The 22,648-nt window shown below is 38.2% G+C and overlaps 1 protein-coding gene and 3 long non-coding RNA genes across 14 annotated transcripts; 1 reads left to right on the forward strand and 3 right to left on the reverse strand.

The window, feature by feature from the left end:
* Positions 1-1,413: 1,413 nt before the first annotated feature.
* Positions 1,414-2,763, reverse strand: LOC139189696 (uncharacterized). Its single transcript, XR_011573550.1, has 4 exons — positions 2,356-2,763; positions 2,175-2,272; positions 1,994-2,091; positions 1,414-1,818 (listed from the first exon to the last, which is right to left on the reverse strand). It is a non-coding gene; the product is annotated as an uncharacterized lncRNA (long non-coding RNA).
* An 8,466-nt stretch (positions 2,764-11,229) lies between these two features.
* LOC103448566 (monooxygenase 2-like) lies at positions 11,230-13,757 on the forward strand. Its single transcript, XM_008387828.4, has 5 exons — positions 11,230-11,880; positions 12,143-12,205; positions 12,324-12,504; positions 12,634-12,859; positions 12,953-13,757. Exons 1-5 carry the CDS (start codon positions 11,657-11,659, stop codon positions 13,477-13,479), a joined length of 1,221 nt encoding a protein of 406 aa, XP_008386050.2. The 5' UTR covers positions 11,230-11,656; the 3' UTR covers positions 13,480-13,757.
* Positions 13,758-14,690: 933 nt separating this feature from the next.
* Positions 14,691-20,782, reverse strand: LOC103413253 (uncharacterized). Of its 11 annotated transcripts, none has more exons than XR_001787293.3 (12): positions 19,164-20,782; positions 18,836-18,977; positions 18,339-18,434; positions 17,683-17,831; positions 17,546-17,570; positions 17,334-17,386; positions 16,856-16,917; positions 16,509-16,561; positions 16,019-16,072; positions 15,621-15,662; positions 15,132-15,250; positions 14,691-15,062 (listed from the first exon to the last, which is right to left on the reverse strand). It is a non-coding gene; the product is annotated as an uncharacterized lncRNA (long non-coding RNA). The 11 variants fall into 11 exon arrangements; XR_001787295.3 differs by having other exon boundaries at positions 17,334-17,400; XR_011572862.1 differs by having other exon boundaries at positions 18,409-18,434; positions 19,164-19,698.
* Positions 20,783-20,950: 168 nt separating this feature from the next.
* On the reverse strand, positions 20,951-21,719 carry LOC139189203 (uncharacterized). The gene is made up of 2 exons (XR_011572866.1): positions 21,261-21,719; positions 20,951-21,177 (listed from the first exon to the last, which is right to left on the reverse strand). It is a non-coding gene; the product is annotated as an uncharacterized lncRNA (long non-coding RNA).
* Between the last annotated feature and the right edge of the window lie 929 nt (positions 21,720-22,648).

The following is a 22,648-nucleotide window of genomic DNA, read 5'->3' on the forward strand; positions in this document are numbered from 1 at the left end:
ACGCAGTCGTTGCAGTGGACTACTTCACAAAGTGGGCCGAAGTAGAACCCTTGGCAACCATTACTGAGGCAAAGATAAAAGACTTCGTGTGGAAGAACATCCTTTGTAGATTCGGCATTCCCAATGCGATAGTCACTGACAATGGGCGACAGTTCGACAACAAGAAGTTCAGGTTGTTCTGCTCTAAGTTCAACATCAACTTATGCTTTGCCTCTCCAGCTCATCCCCAGTCTAATGGACAAGTTGAGGCCATCAACAAAATAATCAAGCGCACTTTGAAAACCAGCTTGGACAAAGCTAAAGGCTGTTGGCCAGAATTTGTACCCCAAGTTCTTTGGTCATATCGCACTTCATATCGGACTTCAACAGGAGAAACTCCATTCTCACTTGCCTTTGGCACAGAGGCGGTTGTCCCTGTTGAGCTCGAGCAAGCAACATTCCGAGTCCAGAACTACATTCAAAGTGAAAATGACAAACAACTCACCCTCAACTTGGATTTAGTCGAGGAACACAGAAACCAAGCTCACTTGAGGAATGTCGCCTACAAGCAGCGCATCTCCAACTATTATGACTCTAGGGTCAAGCCTCGTTCTTTCAAAATAGGAGACTGGGTCTTAAAGAAAAGATTACTCTGCGACAGAGTCCCGAGTGAAGGCACACTTAGTCCAAACTGGGATGGACCGTATGAAGTCATTGGCATCAGTCGCCCTGGCTCTTACACACTTAGAATCTCCGATGGCAAGACCCTTGGCCATCCATGGAACGCTGATCACTTGAAGTACTACTACAAATAGACTCACGATGTACAAGTGTTGAGCTATAGCCGTTCGGCATCCTATGTAATGAAGGCCATTTGGCAATGAATTCAATAAAGAGGTAATTTAGCCAACTCAGCCCTCACTCTTTTACATTCATAGCAAGCGATGCCGGAACCCTTCTCAATCAGAAAGCAATCCGTCTTCCACAGTCACTACAAAACAAGCAAATGAAGACCGTGTCAAGCGCCAAAAAAAAAAAAAAACAGCTTCATCCAAAAAGCTTCACCTAAAAAGCTTCACCCACAAAGCTTCACCCAAAAAAAAACTTCACCCGAAAAGCTTCACTTAAAAAAGCTTCACCTACAAAGCTTCACCTAAAAAATCTTCACCTAGAAAGCTCCCTCTACATACTTTCATCTACAAGGCTTCACCATCAAAGCTTCACCCAGAAAGCTTCATCTACAAAGCTTCACCATCAAAGCTTCACCTCGAAAGCTTCATCTACAAAGCTTCAACACCAAAGCTTCACCTACAAAGCTTCAACACAAAACCTTGCTCCAAATAAACAAATTTTGTTCACAAAACCCAAGATGCCCTTGAACTTGTACAAAAACACTTGGGTAAACATAAACATTTTTTGTTTTACACCCACAAGGGCCCAAAATTTTCCTTCTTATTTATTCACTTATATATGTTCCCAAACATATTATAATAGATCCAACAACAAGCCAAAGTCCCAAGTTTCATAATGGACAAAAGTACAAGCAATTCATCAATAATGAAGGTGCTACAAAAATTGGAATCTGCCCCAAAATAGAAATCCAACCCAAGAGACTTTTTCTCTCTCTCCCTCTTCCGCCTCCTTTCATCTATCAAATTTCTGCAACCTCTGCTCTTCTCCAATGGAGCTGAATTTTGGACACCCTATAGTTCTTGAGCATATGAACAACTTTCAAGAAGGAACCATTTCTGTTTGAGCGACGGAAATTAAAGTGTTGAAGCTCCAAACATGACAGTCGGATTCTTGCAGATTTCGAAGCTGCTGTGATGTTTCGAAGATCTGGAAATATTTAACCATTAGTTCATTCTGAATTTTTGATATGTTATGAAAGAGACGATGAGGAACAACTTCAATGAAGAAAGCATGTCGATCTGAACAATAGAAAATGGAGTTTCGAAGCTCACAACAAATCTGACGGGTTGACAGAAAAATAATAACCAGTCATTCATCATACCTGGATTTCTGGAGTTATACTGCTCCGAGGGATCTCAAATTTGGATATTTTGTAGTTCACGAGCTGAGGAACAACTTCAATGAAGAAAGCATACCGATCTGAACAAGAGAAAATGGAGTTTCGAAGCTCACAACAAATCTGACGGGTTGACAGAAAAATAATAACCAGTCATTCATCATACCTGGATTTCTGGAGTTATACTGCTCCGAGGGATCTCAAATTTGGATATGTTGTAGTTCACGAGCTGAGGAACAACTTCAATGAAGAAAGCATACCGATCTGAACAAGAGAAAATGGAGTTTCGAAGCTCACAACAAATCTGACGGGTTGACAGAAAAATAATAACCAGTCATTCATCATACCTGGATTTCTGGAGTTATACTGCTCTGAGGGATCTCAAATTTGGATATGTTGTAGTTCACAAGCTGAGGAACAACTTCGATGAAGAAAGTATGTTGATCTGAACAAGAGAAAATGGAGTTTCGAAGCTCACAACAAGTCTGACGGATTAACAGAACATTGATGAACAGTTACTCATCATACTTGAATTTCTGAAGTTGTACTACTCCGATGGATCTCAAATTTGGATATGTTGTAGTTCACAAGATAAGGAAAAACTTTCATGAAGACGACTTTGCAATCTGAGCTATAGAGAAAGGTGTTATCTTGCATCCACTCAGGCTGATTAGTGGAAACGAAAAGCAATTCCACCAAAGAAAAGATGAAAAAGAGAGAAAAGCTACTAATTGCACTTGATCTTGTCTAGTCAATAGCATGCAGCATCAAACACACAAAAGTTGGAAATATTTTTAGATAAAGCATATACGAATGTGTGACATCGAAACAAGGATTCGTTACTTTGACAAATTAGTAACACGCGAGACACCTCATTCGGCAACTCTCTTCGCCTGAAGACTTGGGGGACTCCCACCATATGCTACTGCACCTTGATACTCGGCAGTCTCACAACCACTCAGTGACTTGGATTTTTCAAGTCTCCAACCGAGAAGTTTTCCTCACTCGGGAAATTAAGGGAACACTACCTCAAACTACATGCTTCACTCACAAAGCTTCAACAATACAGGTTTCAACAAAAGCAAAAATTCAAAGAACTTTATGAAGAAGGCTTTGGTGTATTTAACACAATATGTTGAAATGAAGCAAAGCTTATTTATTAATATTTTCGATAAGCCACAAATATGTACATATACATGAGTCAAAATAAACAAACAAAAGGGAGCCTTCACAAAGGTTGCTTAGGGGAAGTCTCAGCAGTCGGTAGAGCCCCAGAAAGAGAAAGCACCGGAGGGTGGTTATCCGGAGCCTCAGTACTTGACAAAACCCCAGAAGGAGGAGGCATTGGAGGTTCATCATTTGAAGCTTCATTACCAGGTACAACCCTAGAGGACGAAGGCAATAAATGCCTTTGGAACAAACCCACAAACCGCTGATGATCAAGTAAAACCTTACCATCAGATTCCTTCATCTGGTCAAGCTTCCTCTTCATGTTTGTAGCATAGTCATGGGCGAGCCGGTGCAACTGCTTATTCTCATGCTTGAGCCCTCTAATCTCCTGTTTGAGACTCATCACTTCAGCAGCCAATGATTCAACTTGGCGGGTTCTAGCAAATAGGCGTTGGGCCATATTAGACACAGAACCTGCACACTGAACACTAAGAGCCAGAGAGTCCTTAACAGCCAACTCATCAGACCGTTTGGAAAGTAGTCTGTTATCTTTGGGAGTGAGAAGGTTCCTGGCCACCACTGCAGCGGTCATATCATTCTTCATCACAGAATCCCCAACGGTAAGAGGACCAGTAGGGGATATGAAGGATGGGCGCCATATGTTGTCTGGAGAAGGCGTGGCTGTCTCTTCTCCAAGGTTCAAGTCAAAACGACGGTCGGAGGGTCCAGACATTTTCAAATGTGTTGAAGAGGGAAGAGGTCAGACAAATCAAGATCTTAGAAGTGCAAGAAATGAGCTTCTACTGGTAGAGATTCAAGTGTGCTGTGGAACTTAATGCCAGCTTCTATAAAAATCTGCACTCGACGGAGCTTCAGAAATCGAAGAGGCGTTTGCTTTCTCAAAAGCTGGGCTGCTCAGAGACCACGAGGGCCGATCTCAGAAATCGAAGAAGCACCTGCTTTTTCAGCCTCGTCAGCACCTGTCACATGCACACTCAGCTTTGCGGAAATTACGGGCAATCTGTCGAAGATTTCTGGTGAAGTAGAAAGCACGTGAATCTCACTGTTCAATCACCGCTCTCCATATGCACCATCAACTCCTCGGGTACCACATATAACTTTGTCAAAGATCTCTGACAAAGTTTAGGCACGAGAATTTCGAAGTTCCAGCTACCCTACTATTACCCATAAGGGTAAAGGAACAGCACCACTGCTTGACAACTGGAAAGTCCCTATGTGTGTCGACCTCCGTGTTTTGCGGCAAGACAGGTTGGCAAGAACGTCCAACCTTTACTCACATTCGAGAAAAGACTCCCAACATAATTACTTTCTCAAAAACCGGAGTAGCACCGCTTTCCGAATCTCGAGAGTCAGATCCTCGACGGGATTGCTTGTTCGAAAACCGAAGAGGCACAACTCTCAGAACTTCGAGAGCCAGATTTCCTTAGATAAAGCTTGTCTGTAATCTTCACACGTAACATCAGCTTTCCAGATACCACATACCACTTTTTCAAAGTGCTCTGACAAAATTAAAACACGTGAAGCTGGCAGCTCCCACTACATTGCTGTGACCAAGAAGGGTAAAGGAATAGCATTACTACTTGTTATTGGGAAATCCCTATATACATTGACCTCCCTCCTCAACGGACAGGCAAACCTGCAAAAATGCTCAACCCTTTCTCGCATTCGAAAAGGCACCCTCAACATAACCTCTCGAAATACTCAGCTTTATTTCCCCCCGATAATACCTCAGCAAATAAGCCACACCAAGAACAAGAGTATCTCATATCATCAGGATCGAAAGCAAGAGTATCCCATATCATGCTTTCTCCCTGTCTTTGTCTTTGTCCTTGTCCACACCTGCAGGACAAGGAGAAAGAGAGCAATCAGTCGGAACCTGAAATCAAACCTCCAATTTGGAACTGACTGCCTGGAGCCTTTGCCTGGTTGCTTACTTAGCATTGCTCTCGAGTACTCATCCTCAACTGCTGTCAAGGTCACGAATTCCACCGGCAAATACCTCATGACAGTTGATCAGATATTGGCTCTTTACACTGAAGCTGCCAAGCGTGGTTGAGTCACTATGAAGGAATGTTCTGAAGGACCATTTAAATGCAAAGGTTGCACACCACTTCTGCCATGCGAAAGATTGAAGCAGAAGGTTCAACGGTGAGCTGAAACAGATCACTACAGCACGACACCTTTCCATACCACGTTCATTATTCCGTCAACAGCAAAAGTATCCCATATCATCAAGGTCGAACGTACTCTAGATTTGATGGACTTGTTTTGACCCTCAAATTTTTGAATCGGCCTTATACTCTGAAGGGCACCAGAAAACCCTCCAGCACAGTTCAAGAATAAGCCTGTGGAAAGTTACTTCTTCAAAAGCAAAAGTATCTCATATCATCTCTTATCCATTTGCTTCTCCTTATCCTGGCAGTTGAATGAGAGACAAGGAGAATGAGAACAATCAACCGGAAGCCGAAGTCAAACCTCTGATCCTGGGTTGCTTACTTGGAAGTTTGACTGCTTACCTTGTCTGTCACCTCTTTCGGCAGATCTCCTAGCTCGGCGACTTGGGGGACTCCTACTATAGGGTTTGTATCACACTTGACTAAGCCCGAAACTACAACTAAGCTTCAAGTGAAATTGATACATTACCTTGTGCGTCAACATCAGCTAAATACACCATTCCCGGATGGAGGAAAAGTACTTCCAGAGAAGGGCAGATGAAGATCAGACCACACTTCGGTACTTAGAAGTTTCGTGATTACTCAAGGGATTGGATCTTGCAAGTCCCCAACCGAGGAGTTTCCCTCACTCGGGAACTTAGGGGAGCACTGTTTGTACCATACTTGACCAATCCCGAAACTACCGAGCACCGGCCAACGCTATACTGTCAAGGACCCAGAAGAGTTCCCCTCCGACCAGGAGGCCAATCACTACTCGACACGTGTCAAGATTAGAAGCCAATCAGAGCGCAGCACGTGTCAACATCAAGAACCAATCATAACATGACACATGTCAATGTGACAAAGCTACAAGTTTTTCTATAAATAGGGGTCATTCCCCCACAATATTGCCTAATGCCATTTGTGTTAAATCATTCACAAGAACTCACTAAATTGAGAGCTTGATCCTTTGTACTTGTGTAAACCCTTCACTACTAATAAGAACTCCTCTACTCCGTGGACGTAGCCAATCTGGGTGAACCACGTACATCCTGTGTTTGCTTCTCTGTCTCTATTCATTTACGTACTTATCCTCACTAGTGACTGAAGCAACCAAGCAACCAAGCGAAGGTCACAAAACCTGACACTTTCTGTTGTACCAAAGTCTTCGCTGATTTTGTGCATCAACACAACTTAAACAAGGTGCTTCCTAAAAGATATGGTAGAATTCCTGGTGTGGAAACCAGATTTGTGGCTAGGGGAAGGCTAAAATGCATCTGTGAGTCTTCCCGGCCCCCAAAAGGGGTGGATAACCGTGGCTTGCCACCAGTGGTCTTCCTTTTAAAAAAAAATAATTTTGTAAAATTTACACAATTACATTCCTAACTTTTTTTTTGGTAAAGAATTACATTCCTAACTTAATTAAGACTGCAACATATTCTTCATAATAAAACAATAAATTAATTTCAAACTCGTTATTTTCTGTCTCTCTCCTCCTACACTAATTAGAACTGATGAAAGGAATTTTATTGGAAATTCATGCATTATGAAAAGGGTAATACTAGTTAGATTAAATTTGTAAACAAAATATGCAAACTAAATGATGTGTTACCAATAAAAATAAGCACGTTAATCAACATTTAAGTAATAATATAATCATCAATTTTTATGTCATTATCCTTTCCTTTCGCTTAATATATAATATTCCCTCTATTTATAGCAAAATATCTTTGTTTAAAAAACTAAATATCTAAAACCATACCAATGTCTGTAAAGATCACTCATGCTTTCTTCTTTAAAAAGCAGTCATGCGTTACCAGTCAATTGATTCTTCTCAATTATGAAACTACAATATTGTCTTTTGAATTTGGGGTGTATATATGCTTATTTCTCTTTCAAATTTCGTCTTTAAATACCCCATCCATTTTATTTTAAAAAAAAATACTTTTGTACTCATATATGAAATTACCGGGCTTAGTGATTTCTTAAAAGAAAAAAATTATTTTCTTTAAACAGCCATAGAATTTTGAAACAAACAACGTTTTAACCAAACAAGAAACCAGTTAAATTTTATTTTACCGTGCTTTTTTAAAATTTCCCCATGCTTATCTAAACTACACATAGCATGCACAAACCCAGTAACAGTGGCATACCAAAACTGATGTGGGTCGGGCCAAGGTTGTTTTTCCTTCATGTGTTGAAGGTTTCTCTTGTAAAAGTCTTTAATATTCTCGTCTTTTTATTTTATTAATTTATTTTCTACTGGGTCGTAGGATTAATGTGAGATCCCACATTGCTCAGGGGAGTAGGTCTTGTAAGCCTTATATGTATATTATCATCTCTACTTAGCACGAAGCCTTTTGGGAGCTTATTGGCTTCGGGTTCTATCGGAACTCCAAGTTGAGCGAGATCGGGTTATCGTGTGAGTTCCTAGAAACAAAACCGTAAGGACATGTCGGGGCCCAAAGCGGACAATATCGTGCTACGGCAGAGTCGAGCCAGGAATGTGATGGGGCTCAGGGCGGGATGTGACAATTGAAACTGTACTACAATTCCTCCGTCTGAACAATTTTAATTAGTCGAACTTGTCTGTTGAATTTGTTTTTCTCAGTTCATCCGTGTTTTCAAAGATGCCAAAGAAAAGAATAACTAACATGTTGGCGAAAGCAAACTTGATGTTCGCCACTTGGAATTCTACGTTTTAGACTTGGAGTCACACACCGAAGATGGTGGGGGCCCGGGTCGAGCCAGGAATGTGATGGGGCTCAGGGCGGGATGTGACAATTGAAACTGTACTACAATTCCTCCGTCTGAACAATTTTAATTAGTCGAACTTGTCTGTTGAATTTGTTTTTCTCAGTTCATCCGTGTTTTCAAAGATGCCAAAGAAAAGAATAACTAACATGTTGGCGAAAGCAAACTTAATGTTCGCCACTTGGAATTCTACGTTTTAGACTTGGAGTCACACACCGAAGATGGTTGGGGCCCGGGCCGGGATGTGACAATTGAAACTGTACTTCAATTCCTCCGTCTGAACAATTTTAATTAGTCAAACTTGTTTGTTGAATTTGTTTTTCTTAGTTCATCCGTGTTTTCAAAGATGCCAAAGAAAAGAATAACTAACATGTTGGTGAAAGCGAACTTAGTGTTTGCCACTTGGAATTCTAAGTTTTAGACTTGGAGTCACACACCGAAGCGATTTTTTAGTGTACTGAAAAGTCAAATGTGATAATACAATTGATTATAAATTTGAAAAAAAAAAATTACAACTAATTATATCATGATACTTGATATACTCGATCGTGTTCTCCTACACTAAATTTTATTTCCACGCATTAAACCTTCCCCCAAAAAGACACCATTGAAATTAATTTCTTTTGAAATTTTTACTTTTTCGTCACTTTTGAAATTTCTTTCTTCACAAAAAGTCTCATTCCGCGTGTTGATGATAAGAATTGCTTGTACAATGTCATGTTCAAATCGAAAAACTTTAGATGTCAATTTGGAGAACGTCCCTTGAATTAACGATACTTGAGATGATAGATATGGAAGCATAGCACAACAAAAAAGGAATTTCGCTTGCCCACGTTTTCTTGTGTAGTGTGAATTCTATTAATTTAGGGTGTTGCTATTCAAATGTTTATTTTTACTTCTAACACATTTTTATTAATTTTTTATCATTGATCATCTTTAATTCATTTGATCCGACAATAAAAAATTGAGAGGGATGTGTGAAAGATAAAAATAAGTGTGTGAACGATCCAACAATAAAAAATTGAGAGGGATGTGTGAAAGATAAAAATAAGTGTGTGAACGATCCAACAATAAAAAATTGAGAGGGATGTGTGAGAGATAAAAATGAGTGTGTGAATATCAGCACTCCTAATTTATACCAATTTCTGTCTTCAATAATTATATAAAACAAACAAAGGGAAAACTTGATATAAGTCCAATTTTTTTACCCCATAGTAGGAATAGTCCAATTTATTAAAATAAATCAAATTCCTTAAATTTAATTATTTAATTATCAATAATTATCTATTCAATGATAAGATTTATTATAAAATCAAATTTCTTCCTAATTATCTCTTTGATTATTTCTTTTTATTTATTTATTTTTGTTATTTCTTGTTCTTCCTCCTGCTTTAAACCTCATTTATAGATTTTATTTTTAATTTTTATAATCAACCTATATCACAGGTTAATTATTTTTATGTATCTAAATGACAGATTCTTTTTTATAATCAATGTGTCATAGATTAATGTGTCTTGCTTGTAGGTATATTATGTTTTTTTTCCTACCTTTTAATTAGGTTTCATATCTCGCTTATCGGTATAATATACATTCATATATTTGTTACTTGAGTTAAGAATGTTTTGTAGATAATTTATGTTAGTATATTAGTTTTTTTTTTGTTATAAGATATTAATTAGATTTTTTGGAGTTGAAAAATGCATAATATTAGAAGATTTTAATTGATTTTTAATATTTTAAAAAAAAATATAAAAGGAGTATAAAAGAAATAAAAACATGTAATTAGATAACTGGACTCACTCCTAAAAACTATCTATATTTTTAGACCTAGATCTAAAAGCCCCTAAAACAAAATATGTAGGTGACACAAACCAAATATGGTTATAGTTTGACGCTTTACTTAGTTTTTGTCCACGCTGGACCAAATGTAAATACGTAGAGTAAGTGTTATTTCTTGAGAGTTTTAACGAAACACTCCCGTTACTGTTCACTTTTAATGAAAAACCACATTTTTACCTTTTCCTAGTATTATTCACTATACTTTTATTTGTCATTTTTCATTAAAACTATTTTTTTTTTTAAATTTTCGTTGGTTTTCCTTTATTTCTTTTCAAATGATGTAGCAGTTTTCAATCTTGTATTATTTATTAAATAGACACTCTTTATTTTAACTAAATTTGGGTTCCCAAATTTTTAGAAATTATTGTGTAATACGGCATAGAGAAATTTTATTTAAACCAATGTAATCTCTTTCTACACCTAATTTAAATTGACAGCTACTAGACCCACCCCACAATCATATTTCCCCACCCCACTCAAAAGGTAAAAATGAAAAACACTATTTTCCCACCCCCTGATATTCCTAAACTATCCCTTACAAAGAAAATTAGCAACCGCCACACATCCACCCACTCGACGGCAAGCAACCCCCTTCTCATCGTCAGCCAACTTTGTCTCTAATTGAATCAAGACTATGAGGATGAGCAACATCCTCGGTCGACCTTGTAGTCGCTCTCTGCAATTACAACTCAAGTAGAGGAATAATCGTAGAAGAGGGGTATCAAAACCACGTCAATTAGATGAACTGAGCATAGTTCCACATGGATTGCCGAAACTATAAATGGGTATGAGAGAAAAAGAAAAGGAGTAAGGTTTCTAAAGGTAATTGTAATGGGTCTATGGTGTTTGATGAAGATTTCAAATGGATGGGAAAGAATTGACATAAGAGATGAGGAAAACTGTGAATTCAACTGCTATGTGCGGTGGTTTCAACTTATTGGGCTCATTTTTTGTTCCTTCTATTTTTCAGAATTTAATACAAAAATAAAAGAATAAAATAGTTAAAGATGGCCTTATAAGTCATTTTGCAAAATGTTAGAGTTATCAAGTATCATTAAAAAGTAGGTGGAGAAATAATGTTGGTGGGTGGGTATATCATCTTCCTTATTTTATTAAAAGATGGGTGAGAAAATAGGACAATGAGATGGGGTTAGTACCACTTATTTTTAAATGACAGTAAGTAGGATTCTTTTTGTGTGGCTATTATTTTCTCTATTGTATTTACACTAGGATTCTCTGTTGTAATTTCTATATATGAATAAATCCAATGAGTCATAATTCAACCCTCACGTTTCCTTTTTATTAATCCTCTTCAAGTTTAATGGTTTCATTGACCTAAAAAAAGTTCAAATGGTCTCTGTTTGTGGAAGGTTTGTTTGTGATTCCAATCTGGATTCGGAAATATACAATTCCAAGTGGCAAACACCAAATTCACTTTTGGTATGAAGCGTATAGACTTTTCAATCTTCTATGGATATTTTCATATTATATAAACACAAATGTTCATTCCTTCGTTTTTTTAACCACAAATGTCCATTATTCGATCTTCAACAATTTTAGTCTCTTTCTTGGCTGCTTCTGCTTCTTCACATTGCGTCTAATATAAAGCATCATATTCGCTTTTGGCATTTTACCAACTAGTCGGTACATTCTTCTGCTAGAGAGAGAGAGAGAGAGAGAGAGAGAGAGAGAAAGAGAGAGAGAAGATCGATGATGGCAAGAGTGGAGGATGTGGTGATAGTTGGGGCAGGAATAGCAGGGCTGGCGACTGCCGTGGCGCTCAAGAGAGCTGGAGTTGAAGCGTTGGTATTGGAGAAATCAGACGGCCTCAGAGCCACCGGTGCAGCTTTAACCCTCTTCCCCAATGCTTGGTGTGCCCTTGATGCCTTGGGTGTTTCCCAGCACCTCACTTCTCTTTATGCTCCAATCAAAAAGTGAGTGCTCGAATCTTCTCCTGATGTATCAGACTAGTTTAAAAAATCTCTCTTTATTCGAAAAGAATAACGAAAAGGAATGTTTGGATGCACAGTCAGTGAGACGGTACATATTTATACATGAAGCTGATCGCTGGTATAATTATAAGCTGAAAGTCAGTGAGACTAATACAACTACTGTAACGAATTTCTAACGAAGTCAATCTTAACCACATTAACCATGTTGTTTAAAATGAAATTCAACTTATTTATGTTATGTCAGGGGGTATGTAACTGACATTGATACCGGAGAAATCCAAGAAGTTTCTTTCGCCGCATCCAATGGGTAAGCAAACCATAGTATTGTTTATTTGTTCAGTTTTACAGCTAGTATGTACTGCATTAGGAATTTAGGAGTGCAGATTGCTGACTTGAATGTTGTCAATCTTTTACATGAAATTTAGAAACGACCCAGTTAGACCAAGGTCAGTAAACCGAAAAGCTTTACTCAAGACTTTGGCAGATGAGTTGCCACCAAATTCAATCCGTTTTGCTTCAAAGCTTACTGCTATCGAGACCCAAGAACACGAAGGCTCGTCCATTTCAGTTATTCACATGGGAGATGGGACAATAATCAAAGCAAAGGTATATAGAAACCAAAATACACTGTTTATAAGTAGTAGAATGAGAGAGTCACTCGTGGAATGCCGTACTTTAAGCTCTCTTTTTCTTTTCCTTTATATTTTGTTTTAATTGGATGATCATCAACCACAGATTCTGATAGGCTGCGATGGGATTCACTCAGTGGTTGCCCGCTGGTTAGGACTTGCCGAACCAGTGTATTCAGGTCGATGGGCAGTTCGTGGCTTGGCTGTGTTTCCTGAAGGCCACCGATTGGACTATAACGTGCAGCAATATGTAGGACTTAACAGAAGGGCTGGTTTTGTTCCCCTCAACGACAAAGAGATCTATTGGTTCTTTGGCACATCTCCGGCTAAAGGTTCAAGATAAACCATTCCCTTTGTTTTAATTGATACCGACAATAAACTGAACACTTATCAAAACACCACGCTTGCTTCTACTGTTAATGTAGGGACAGATCTTGGGGATGAGCCGGAAGTTATAAGACAAGAAGTGATTGAGAATTATGCCAAGGACCTTCCTCCTATATACCTAGACATTGTGCAGCACTCTGATCTTTCAACATTATCATGGGCTCCGTTAATGTTCAGGTACCCGTGGAATGTAGTATTCGGGAACCTAGGGAAGCAAAACATCACGGTGGCTGGTGATGCCATGCACCCCATGACACCTGATTTAGGACAAGGAGGTTGCTTGGCATTGGAAGATGCCGTGGTCTTGGGTAGATACATAGGGACATCATTTGTACAAAATGGACGACTCGTGCCAAAAGAGATAGATAGTGCGATAGGGAAATACGTGGAAGAAAGAAGGTGGCGTGTCGCGCTGTTGACTGCAGGATCATATTTATCCGGATGGGTGCAGCATTTAGGGCCTGGATGGGTGAGGAAGTTCTTGAGGGATGCCATATTTTACAGGTTTATTTTCACTAAACTTGTTAAACTTTCACATTATGATTGTGGAAAACTTGATTTCTAGCTAGGGCATTTCGTTGTCCAAAAGAAAGAAGACAATCAAGATTCCCTCCTCTACGGAATTAAATTATTGATGGCCTTTCAACAAGGATCAACGAGAGACAGGAATCTAGGGAGAACAGAGAAGATTTATGGAACCTATTAGCTATAACATAAATTAATACTTTCACATATTGCTGCTTTGTTGTTGATGTAGTGCATTTTGAACAGTAGTTGATAGCAAGGCATATTGATGTAGTCTGAGATGAATAGCTAAATAAGCAGTATATACTTTGTGGAGCCTCCAAACGCGTAATGGATAATTTGTTGATAGAAAATGTTTGATTATACATCTGAAGAAGAACCTGCTTCTTTACGATAAAGAAGCCCAGATTGTTTAGGATGATCCAATGAACCATTACTTCCCAAGATTATAACTACAGACGTGCATCGACTACAAAGAGAATGCAACGTAACGCTTACGATAGAGAACGCAAATCTCCAAAACCTTTACCAATCACTTCCAAAGGCCTTCCTTAGTTCCATACTAGAAAATACGCATGCGTGTTGCTGCAGGAACCAACTATTTCAGGCGTAATCAGATGAATAAAACACATTTTAAGTTGAATAAATTCAACACAATTTTGAAAAAACAAAGGAATACATGAATAAATGAGGTCGATAAGATAAACAGCTTGGCTTTTATATACATTCAACTGAGCTGACATGTAAAGACATTGTAGAATTAGTAGAACGAAACTTAACGTCCTTGATCACAAACACGTGGTCGCCAAAAATGTTCTGTTACCATAAGAAACAGAAGAAACAAAAGGAACATGCAGTTCACACATAATTTGCCTTTGTAGTTAAAGCTAGCAAAATATATGTCCTGTAAGGCAAGCACCTATTTTAGCAGTTAATAAAAAACATAGAAAGTGGATACCACCCAAAGCATCCTTTGAACAAATTAAGAAATTCAAATAAAATTAAACACCCAAGGAAATAATAAACACAGAAAAGATATGCTTGAACTGTTAAGCAAATCAAGAATACTAACATAAATAAAGATATGCTTGTACCGTTAATCAAACCAACAAAAATAAAAAACAATTAACAATGTGAGAAACGACAGCAAGGATACCAGCAGCAGGCACAACCTTCTCCGATGAAGCCATTGGAGCACCTGAATCGGCAACGAAGAAACAGAGAAATCAATCTCCAATCACCAAACAAAGATTCAAACCCAAAACTGCATAATTTATCATAAAATTCACACAATTGATTCGAGTGCTTCCATTGAACTCTTAGGAGATCACAACATCTTTTCAGTAATCGGGATAAAATAAATTCAAAATACAAACACATTGCAATGAACGAAGACGAAACAACTGTAAGATCGAAAGCAAAAGTGAAACTGACCAATTCTTTTTTACTCTCCTCTAATGTTTCAAGTATACCCTTCTTTTAAGCTTCTACGTCATTTTCGGTTTCAACTGTCGTCTTTGGGTCACCAATGGATTCATCTGATTGACCAGATCGACTGGCATCCAATGCCGTTTGTGCATTTTCGAGTTCATATCTCAAATTCCTTTCATTCTCTTCCATCTCCTGATAACGTATGTCGTACCCAGTGCACAAGGCTCCCATTAACAAAAAAACAATATACTCAAGTCTCACCATTAGCTTCCTCTTCAGCAAATCTTCTTCTAGAATTTTCTCTTGTATTTTATTTTCAAACGATATTGCCCTTCATATTCAGCATTCTCTTCCTGCAATGTTACCTCCCTCAACTGTGTCTGTCCACAAATGCAAATGGGAACTATTAAGAAAGATTAAAACATCGCCTTTTTTATACTCCAAACTTAAACTACACAACTCCATAGCCAAAAATAAACAATCACATAAAACCAAGATAGCAAACAGAGAAAACGCATTAAATCAAGTACATCCTTGAATTTTTTAGCATAAAGAACAAATTTTAGATACAAAATATATTGCCGCAAAGCGAATACTAATAAGCTTTCAGGAGTGCAAGTTGTCCCCTAAGCAATTCTTAAGCCAATGTAATTGGCTTCAGAATTCTTGGTTCTCTTCACATAAATTTTTGGTTATTGTCATTCGATTCTGCCGGCTTCTGAACTAAAGCATTCTGAAGTAGAATTGCACCTTAGGAAGCCACTGAGCTATCCTTCTCCACTTCAGTTGTATCTGAGCAATTTAAAATGCCATCAGCCATCTCTAATTGTGACAATTCATTCAACTTAATTTGGTTATCATTTATATCCTAAATCAAACTAAAACTTTATCCCACGAAATTAAACTTCTATCGCATCCAATTAAACTACCACAACAACATACTGACAAAGTGAACATGGAAATTCATATACCATTTGACAATACCAAATCAAGAAATTTCTAAAGACCAAAGACAGATCCTACAAAGCAGAAACCCTATCTCATATGCATTAAAATCATTGACAAATTCTTGGTGAATCATCATAAAATTAACCCAATTTCTCAATTCCAAAAACAGGAAAGATTAAGAAAGGGTTCTGAGTTCTCACCATAACCAAAATAAACATATCGTTTCAGTTTGAACTGAGGTCAATTTCGGTCATCTGCATTAACAGAAACAATAACTTCTGTCAGTGCATTCAAACCAAACCCATAAATCAATTCCTAAAATCAACTGCAAATCACAAAGTTACCCAAAAAAATCCCACAAAGAACCAAAATACATGAAAATTACTATATTAGCACTCCCTCCACCCCAAAATCAGAAAATTTGAAATTAGAGTTTGATAACATTGTACTTAGAAAGCAAGGAATCGATAATTTAGGTGGTTTCCCAGGACAATAATGAGCTTGCAGAGATCATATTCATACATGGATGCACAAATACACACACTACAGAGACCATTTGATGAAAAAATAAAAAATAGAGATGCTCAGAGATTCAACACACACTATACATAGATCCATGACCTAGAATTTCTCAGATCCAGTTGAAATTAATAAAATAAAATAAAAAAATTTAGGGACATGAATTTATACCTCTGACAATCTGAGCTCCATTCCCCTGATTCCTTCGCCGGCTTGGTGCAAACCTGAGGAGATCGGCAATTAAGGATAAGAAAGCAGGCGACGGTGGTTTAGTTTTTTTGAGAGAAAATTCGAGTGAAAAGAAAAAGGAGAAGAAGAAGGGGATGCCCCTTCCCTTCTCAGATCGTCAATAACATCTGAAGTACTAAACACCCATACACTATATTTACACACATACGCTAATCAGCACTCTTAACATATCAATGGTCCAACAATTATGGAGCTCGAAATTTATATAAGAAAGGGCCAATCAAATCATAAATTAAAATGAAAATATGTACGTAATTAAGAATTATTACTTGCTGAGTCAGTTCCTTCTTGTCACTTCAAGAATTCTTCAATTCAAACCAATTCGATCAAACTGCCTCACCCAACAAAACAAAAAATAAATAAATTAAAAAGAAAATCAGGGGAACTAAATTAAATATACACTGACCTACTTTCTGGCAAGAAACCAAAAAGAGCGATTAAATAGCAGTGCACAATGACGGAATTTCTATGAAAAAATATGAATGAGTTCTTGAGGTTCCTGATATCATTAGAAACTATTTATGTGTCAAGAAAATCCATTATTCAAACTGCAGACAGGTTACAAAAATCTGACAACTTATGAATCGTCTCTTGAGCACCTAGGAGTGGGTGGATCCGGGTCTTGAAATATGATGTTTTAAAGAACTGATCAACATGAAAATCAGATGTCAAAGCAAAGTAGACAACCAATCATGACTATGCTTAAAAGAAACGAAAAAAGATATGGCAGGAGAAAAAAAAATGTACAAGTAAAGTTTCAGCAGCAACCTCAAAACATTTATCAGTTGAAGCATGCGTTTCTAATAAATGGCATCTCAACATCCAACATTTACACAATTCCATACCACACAACAATCCAAAAACAGATCAAACAGTTAGCAAATGTCTGAATTAATAATTTGACCATTAAACTAAACGAATCCGGTGATTTAATGCAAAGATGGACACATTTGTAGTACCTTCATCACGTGAATAGTTCCATATCTGTAACAGAAAAACAAATTTTGATGCATCAGGATAATGTTCAAGGAAATGTAAATATTTCCCCAACAAAGCATATCAAAGAAAAGGTAACAGAAAATGTAAACTTTGGCACCTTTATTGTTCGTAACAGCAGGATGGCATTAACTTTCAATCCTGGCACAAAGCCAACTGTCAAAAGGATGTCATAGGTCACATCACATCCTTTGCTGGTACAGAGCAATCTTCATCACTTCCATCACCACAAACCTCTCTCCACTTAACCTAAACAATCACATTTCATCCGAAATCAGTAAAGACTTGAACTTGCTGCAAATTAATAAACAAAAACCCGGCAAACACGAAAAACACAACCACAAAACCTCTATGAATTCATGGGTAAGAGCATCTCTTCCAAAAATTCCACTTAAAGTAGAAATGATGAATGGAACACTGGACATTCTAAGGTCAAGTAAAGTACTTCAGAATAAGATAAAGAGAAGTAAGATTCACAAATCTTGGAATACATAAAAAAGGGCGGCAAGACAAAATTGCACTATCCCCATTGAAACCTACACTGACATTCAAAGGTAACATTTGGATTAAAGACAAAATTTAACACCTTCTCGAGTTTAACTAATTTAAAGCGGCAAATATATGCAATTCCTCACGGATTCCAAGACTACATTCAAAGTTTAATCAAATATAATAATCATATTGCTTTGGCATTTTATTCCAATTAATTTAAGGGAATGAAAGCCAATCACTTTGCAAATGCCACATGAAACATACCATATGGGTTTAAATTGCTACTCCATACACTTCACATAAATAATAGATTCCAAATCCAGTCCAAATTCACCTGTGGCAACTGTGGTTCCTTTGATCCTGAAATAACAACTATGAGGAGTAAGGCCAAGGTTAATACCAGGACGTAAACAGGGATACAAACATAGACCATAAAAGAGAATATAGAGCATTTTCTCTATCATTTCTCTATCAAGTCGTCGTACCCAGTGCACAAGGCTCCCGCTTTACGCAGGGTTTGGGAGAGGTGAATGTCGGCTAGCCTTACCCCCATTTATGGAGAGGCTGCTCCCAAGTCTCGAACCCAAGACCTACCGCATTTCTCTATCAAGTGTAGCATGTAATTATTTATTACCACATAGTTGGTGCAAAATATTTGATAAAAATGAATAGGCTAAGTATGGGAAAACTTCACCACCATTAATTCAAAACAGTTATTTAAAAGGAAATTCAAAATAAAATAAAAAAACAAAAGAACTCGCCTGGCAAATCCTTCTCCAGGATCTTCCACTCTTCCCGAATTCTCTTTGCCACAGACACAATCGTCGGAGTTTGGGAACCGAATCCTTTGTTTGGAACTGTTGCAGAAGTGACCGACTATCAGGACCACGGCATCTTCAAGGGCTGCAGGCAAAGCAAAGTTGAGATAAACAACAAAGAACTACAAAGATTTGATCTTTATTAATTTAGTGAAAAAACCAATTCATATAAAACAACAGTTTCCACCACCATATTCATTTCAACAGCAAGAACAGAAACCGCATATAAAAGAAATTTAAAAAATTGAAGAAACAGAGGTAATAACAATACCAAATCCAGGCCCATCGGGTCCCGCGCAGTGTAATCTGCTTCTCTGAGACCATTTGTTCCATAAAATCTGACGCCTTTGAGCTCCAATCTGTGCGAACACTTCCAGAGCTTGAAGGAGTGCAGTGAAAAATGGGTTTAGAAAGCAGGGAAGAAAGTGCCAGAAGCTAAAACCCACTAATCATTTTTTACTTTAGATTCTCAGATTCTGTCACTTTGTCATCGTTTCTCCCCTTTTTCTTGTCAGCTCACAACAAAACAAATATCTTCTGAGTTCTCTTTCTCTCTTTGCAATTCCCACACCCAGCTCCCTCTCATCTGTCTCTGACATCCCCTCTCCCTCACAATCTCACTGAGTCGAAACCCCTAGCTCCCATCTCTCTCCAATCTGTCAGTCCCTCTGTCCTCCTCCCCCAATGACGCTCTGACCAAAGCAACAGGCACGGTCATCTCACCAAATCCCTATCTCTCTCCCTCCCTCCCTCCCTCTCTCTGCTCGCTCGCTCTCTCTCCCAACGGCATGGTCTCACCAAGTCCCACTGCAGCTCAGAATACTTCTCCTCAGTCACTCCAAATTGCTAATTGGATTACACTCCGAAGCCCACATTTTCTACACAATCTAAATGTAACTCTCACTAAGCCACAAACACACAATTTGACATCTCATAAACACTGAAATATAACCATTTCAGGTAAGCAATGCAAGATCCATAAACCAAGACGAATTACAATAAAACAAAATTGAAAAGAAAGCAAGAATTTACCACCAATGTAAACAAACCTAAGCAACTATGTGTATTAGACATTTAACCAAATCTCATGTAACAAAATTAGTAACTCCCTGTTCACTGACTCATAGTCCACTGCACTCAAATTCATTGTCTAAAAGATATATCAAATTTGGTAACAAAAATGATGCCTTTCGATATAGAGAATGTTAGGCAACCAATGATTTAAGATCCAAAAAGTTCCCAACTCCAGCACCTTTATGTGACCAAAAAACTTTACCAAGTGAGCACTGAAGCAGGCCGTTATAAATCTACTCATAGTTGACTGAGTTATCACTGTTTCAAATAAAGAAGAAAGGAAGAAGGATATTCAGTTGCAGTCGGCCATTCTCAGAGAAAGACAAAAACTTCTATGTTTGATTATTTCCTGGTTATTTCTTGTGACCCGAATCACAAGTTTACCTTGCATCAAAATAAAAATCACGTGACCATGCATATATATCACAATTTATCTAGAAACCTTCAGCATTTGATGATTCGAAACTTGAAAGGAGCAATATCCAGCCCATGCATTACTGCATGGTTTAGGTATTGAAAAAGTAAGATGATAGTGGTACATCCTTTACACGTTCTGAAATGTAATCTTTTTAGTTTGGGAAAAGATTCTTGCTTGAACAGGTATTATAGATCGTGCAGACAGTGTTTCATCGTTAGGGTACTGTGATTTGCAGACATGGGATTGGCACCCAATACTCAACTCATTTTAACTAATATGCGTTAAAAACAATCATCCACTAAATCCCTATTTCAATGGAAAAAAACCAAAAATTACTTATGACGAAGATGAATAAGTTGCAGGATTTATTAGATTAGCACATAATATTGCAGTATCAGACTCCACCTAAGTAGCTCCTGCCAATTTTAATCAACAGATAAGCACAATAAAGCACTTGCAATTGAACCAGAGAAATTGCAATACGCATAAAATTAAGCTTAAAAAAAGTATATTGTGCGTGCAGCTTCTGGAAAGTGTGAAAATCCAAATTCCAACTCATACAATCATAACTGCATAAGAGATAACGAAATTGATTTCACGAATTCATCAAACATTGAGAATTCATAACAAAATTGTGGGAAACAACTTCAACCTCCACTACGCCATTCAAATTCCTAGTCCTCAAATTAAAAACCATAAGATTCCAACTTTCGTCCAAAAAAGAAAGATAAAACAATAATGTAAAAGAAAAAGCATACATTAGCGAACCCGGCAAAGAATTCCGCCGGCGATTCTGCAGAAAAATTGAAAGCATGGCTAATGAATATTCAAACTAAAACATGCGTACAGAAAAAGAAGGCAGAGAGAGAGAGAAACTCTGTTCCAGAACGCTATCTTTGGGCTTTCTGCGCGTCTTCGATTGGCGTTTCTTAGGCTCCGTCTGGCTCTTGCTGCTCCCTCGAGCTTCCATTTCAAACTCCCAATCAAATCTTCGCCCCAAAAAAAACCGTCGATCCTCTTCGAATTCGATCAATTCTAGAGACAGAGAAAGGAGGAGTAAGACGACGGAGGCGAGAGAAGGGAGACGGCGGCGAGAGGAGGATAGGATGGAGGCGAGGCCGTCGTTCTCGCGGGGTCTGCGAGACGGAAGAGGCAAGGAGGGTTTGAGAAATCCCTGGAAATCAGCCTAACCCTCAAATCCCGACGGCCACATGCTTTTCTCTGACTGTACCCCCTCTCCCACTATGAAATCGAGGATCCCCACTCCTCCGTCTCCCTCTGTCTCCCTGAAGCGGCATGGCCTTCCATCCCCGAAACCCTCACCGAACGAAGAACAAAGAGGCGGTGGTAATTTTGTAAATAAAGCGAAAGTTGGGCTGAAATCAGTCCGGTGGCAAGCTCGTAAATAAAGTGAAATTTCAATCTGAAACTGAAAAGGCGGTGGTATTTTTGTAAATAAGTCAAAATCCACCCCAAGTCACTGTTGATTTGAATAGTGCCAATTTCAAACCTTACTTTAGACTGAAGTTGTATAACCATGCGCGAATTATGTCAAAGCTTCTTCATCAATTACCATTTAATCAGTCTAATATAAAACAAGTGTTGATGTTTACAGACATTAATGCTACATTTTTTTTCATACAAAGATATTCTACTCTAATGGAGGGGATATTCTACTCCAAAAGAAAATATTTGTCTTGGCACATAACGATCCATCCATAACTAGTATCGAATTCATGTTTAGGTACCCGTGGGATGTAGTATTCAGGACCTTCCTCCATGTTCAAGTACCCGTTAATGTTGTATAACCATGCGCGAATTATGCCAAGGACCTTCCTCCTATATTCATAGACATTGTGCAGCACTTGGATCTTTCCACATTATCATGGGCTCCATTAATGTTCAGGTACCCGTGGGATGTAGTATTCGGGAACCTAGGGAAGCAAAACATCACGGTGGCTAGCGATGCCAAGCACCCCATGACACCTGATTTAGGACAAGGAGGTTGCTTGGCATTGGAAGATGTCATGGTCTTGGGTAGATACATAGGGACATCCTTTGTACAAAATGGACGACTCGTGCCAAAAGAGATGGATAATGCGATAGGGAAATACGTGGAAGAAAGAAGATGGCATGTCGCGCTGTTGATTGCAGGATCATATTTATCCGGATGGGCACAGCAGGCAGGGTCTAGATGTGTTAGGAAGTTCTTAAGGGATGCCATATTTTACAGGTTCATTTTCACTAAACTTGTTAAAACTTTC

The sequence above is a fragment of the Malus domestica genome, chromosome 11 (genome assembly GCF_042453785.1).
Source record: "Malus domestica chromosome 11, GDT2T_hap1".
NCBI lineage: Eukaryota > Viridiplantae > Streptophyta > Magnoliopsida > Rosales > Rosaceae > Malus > Malus domestica.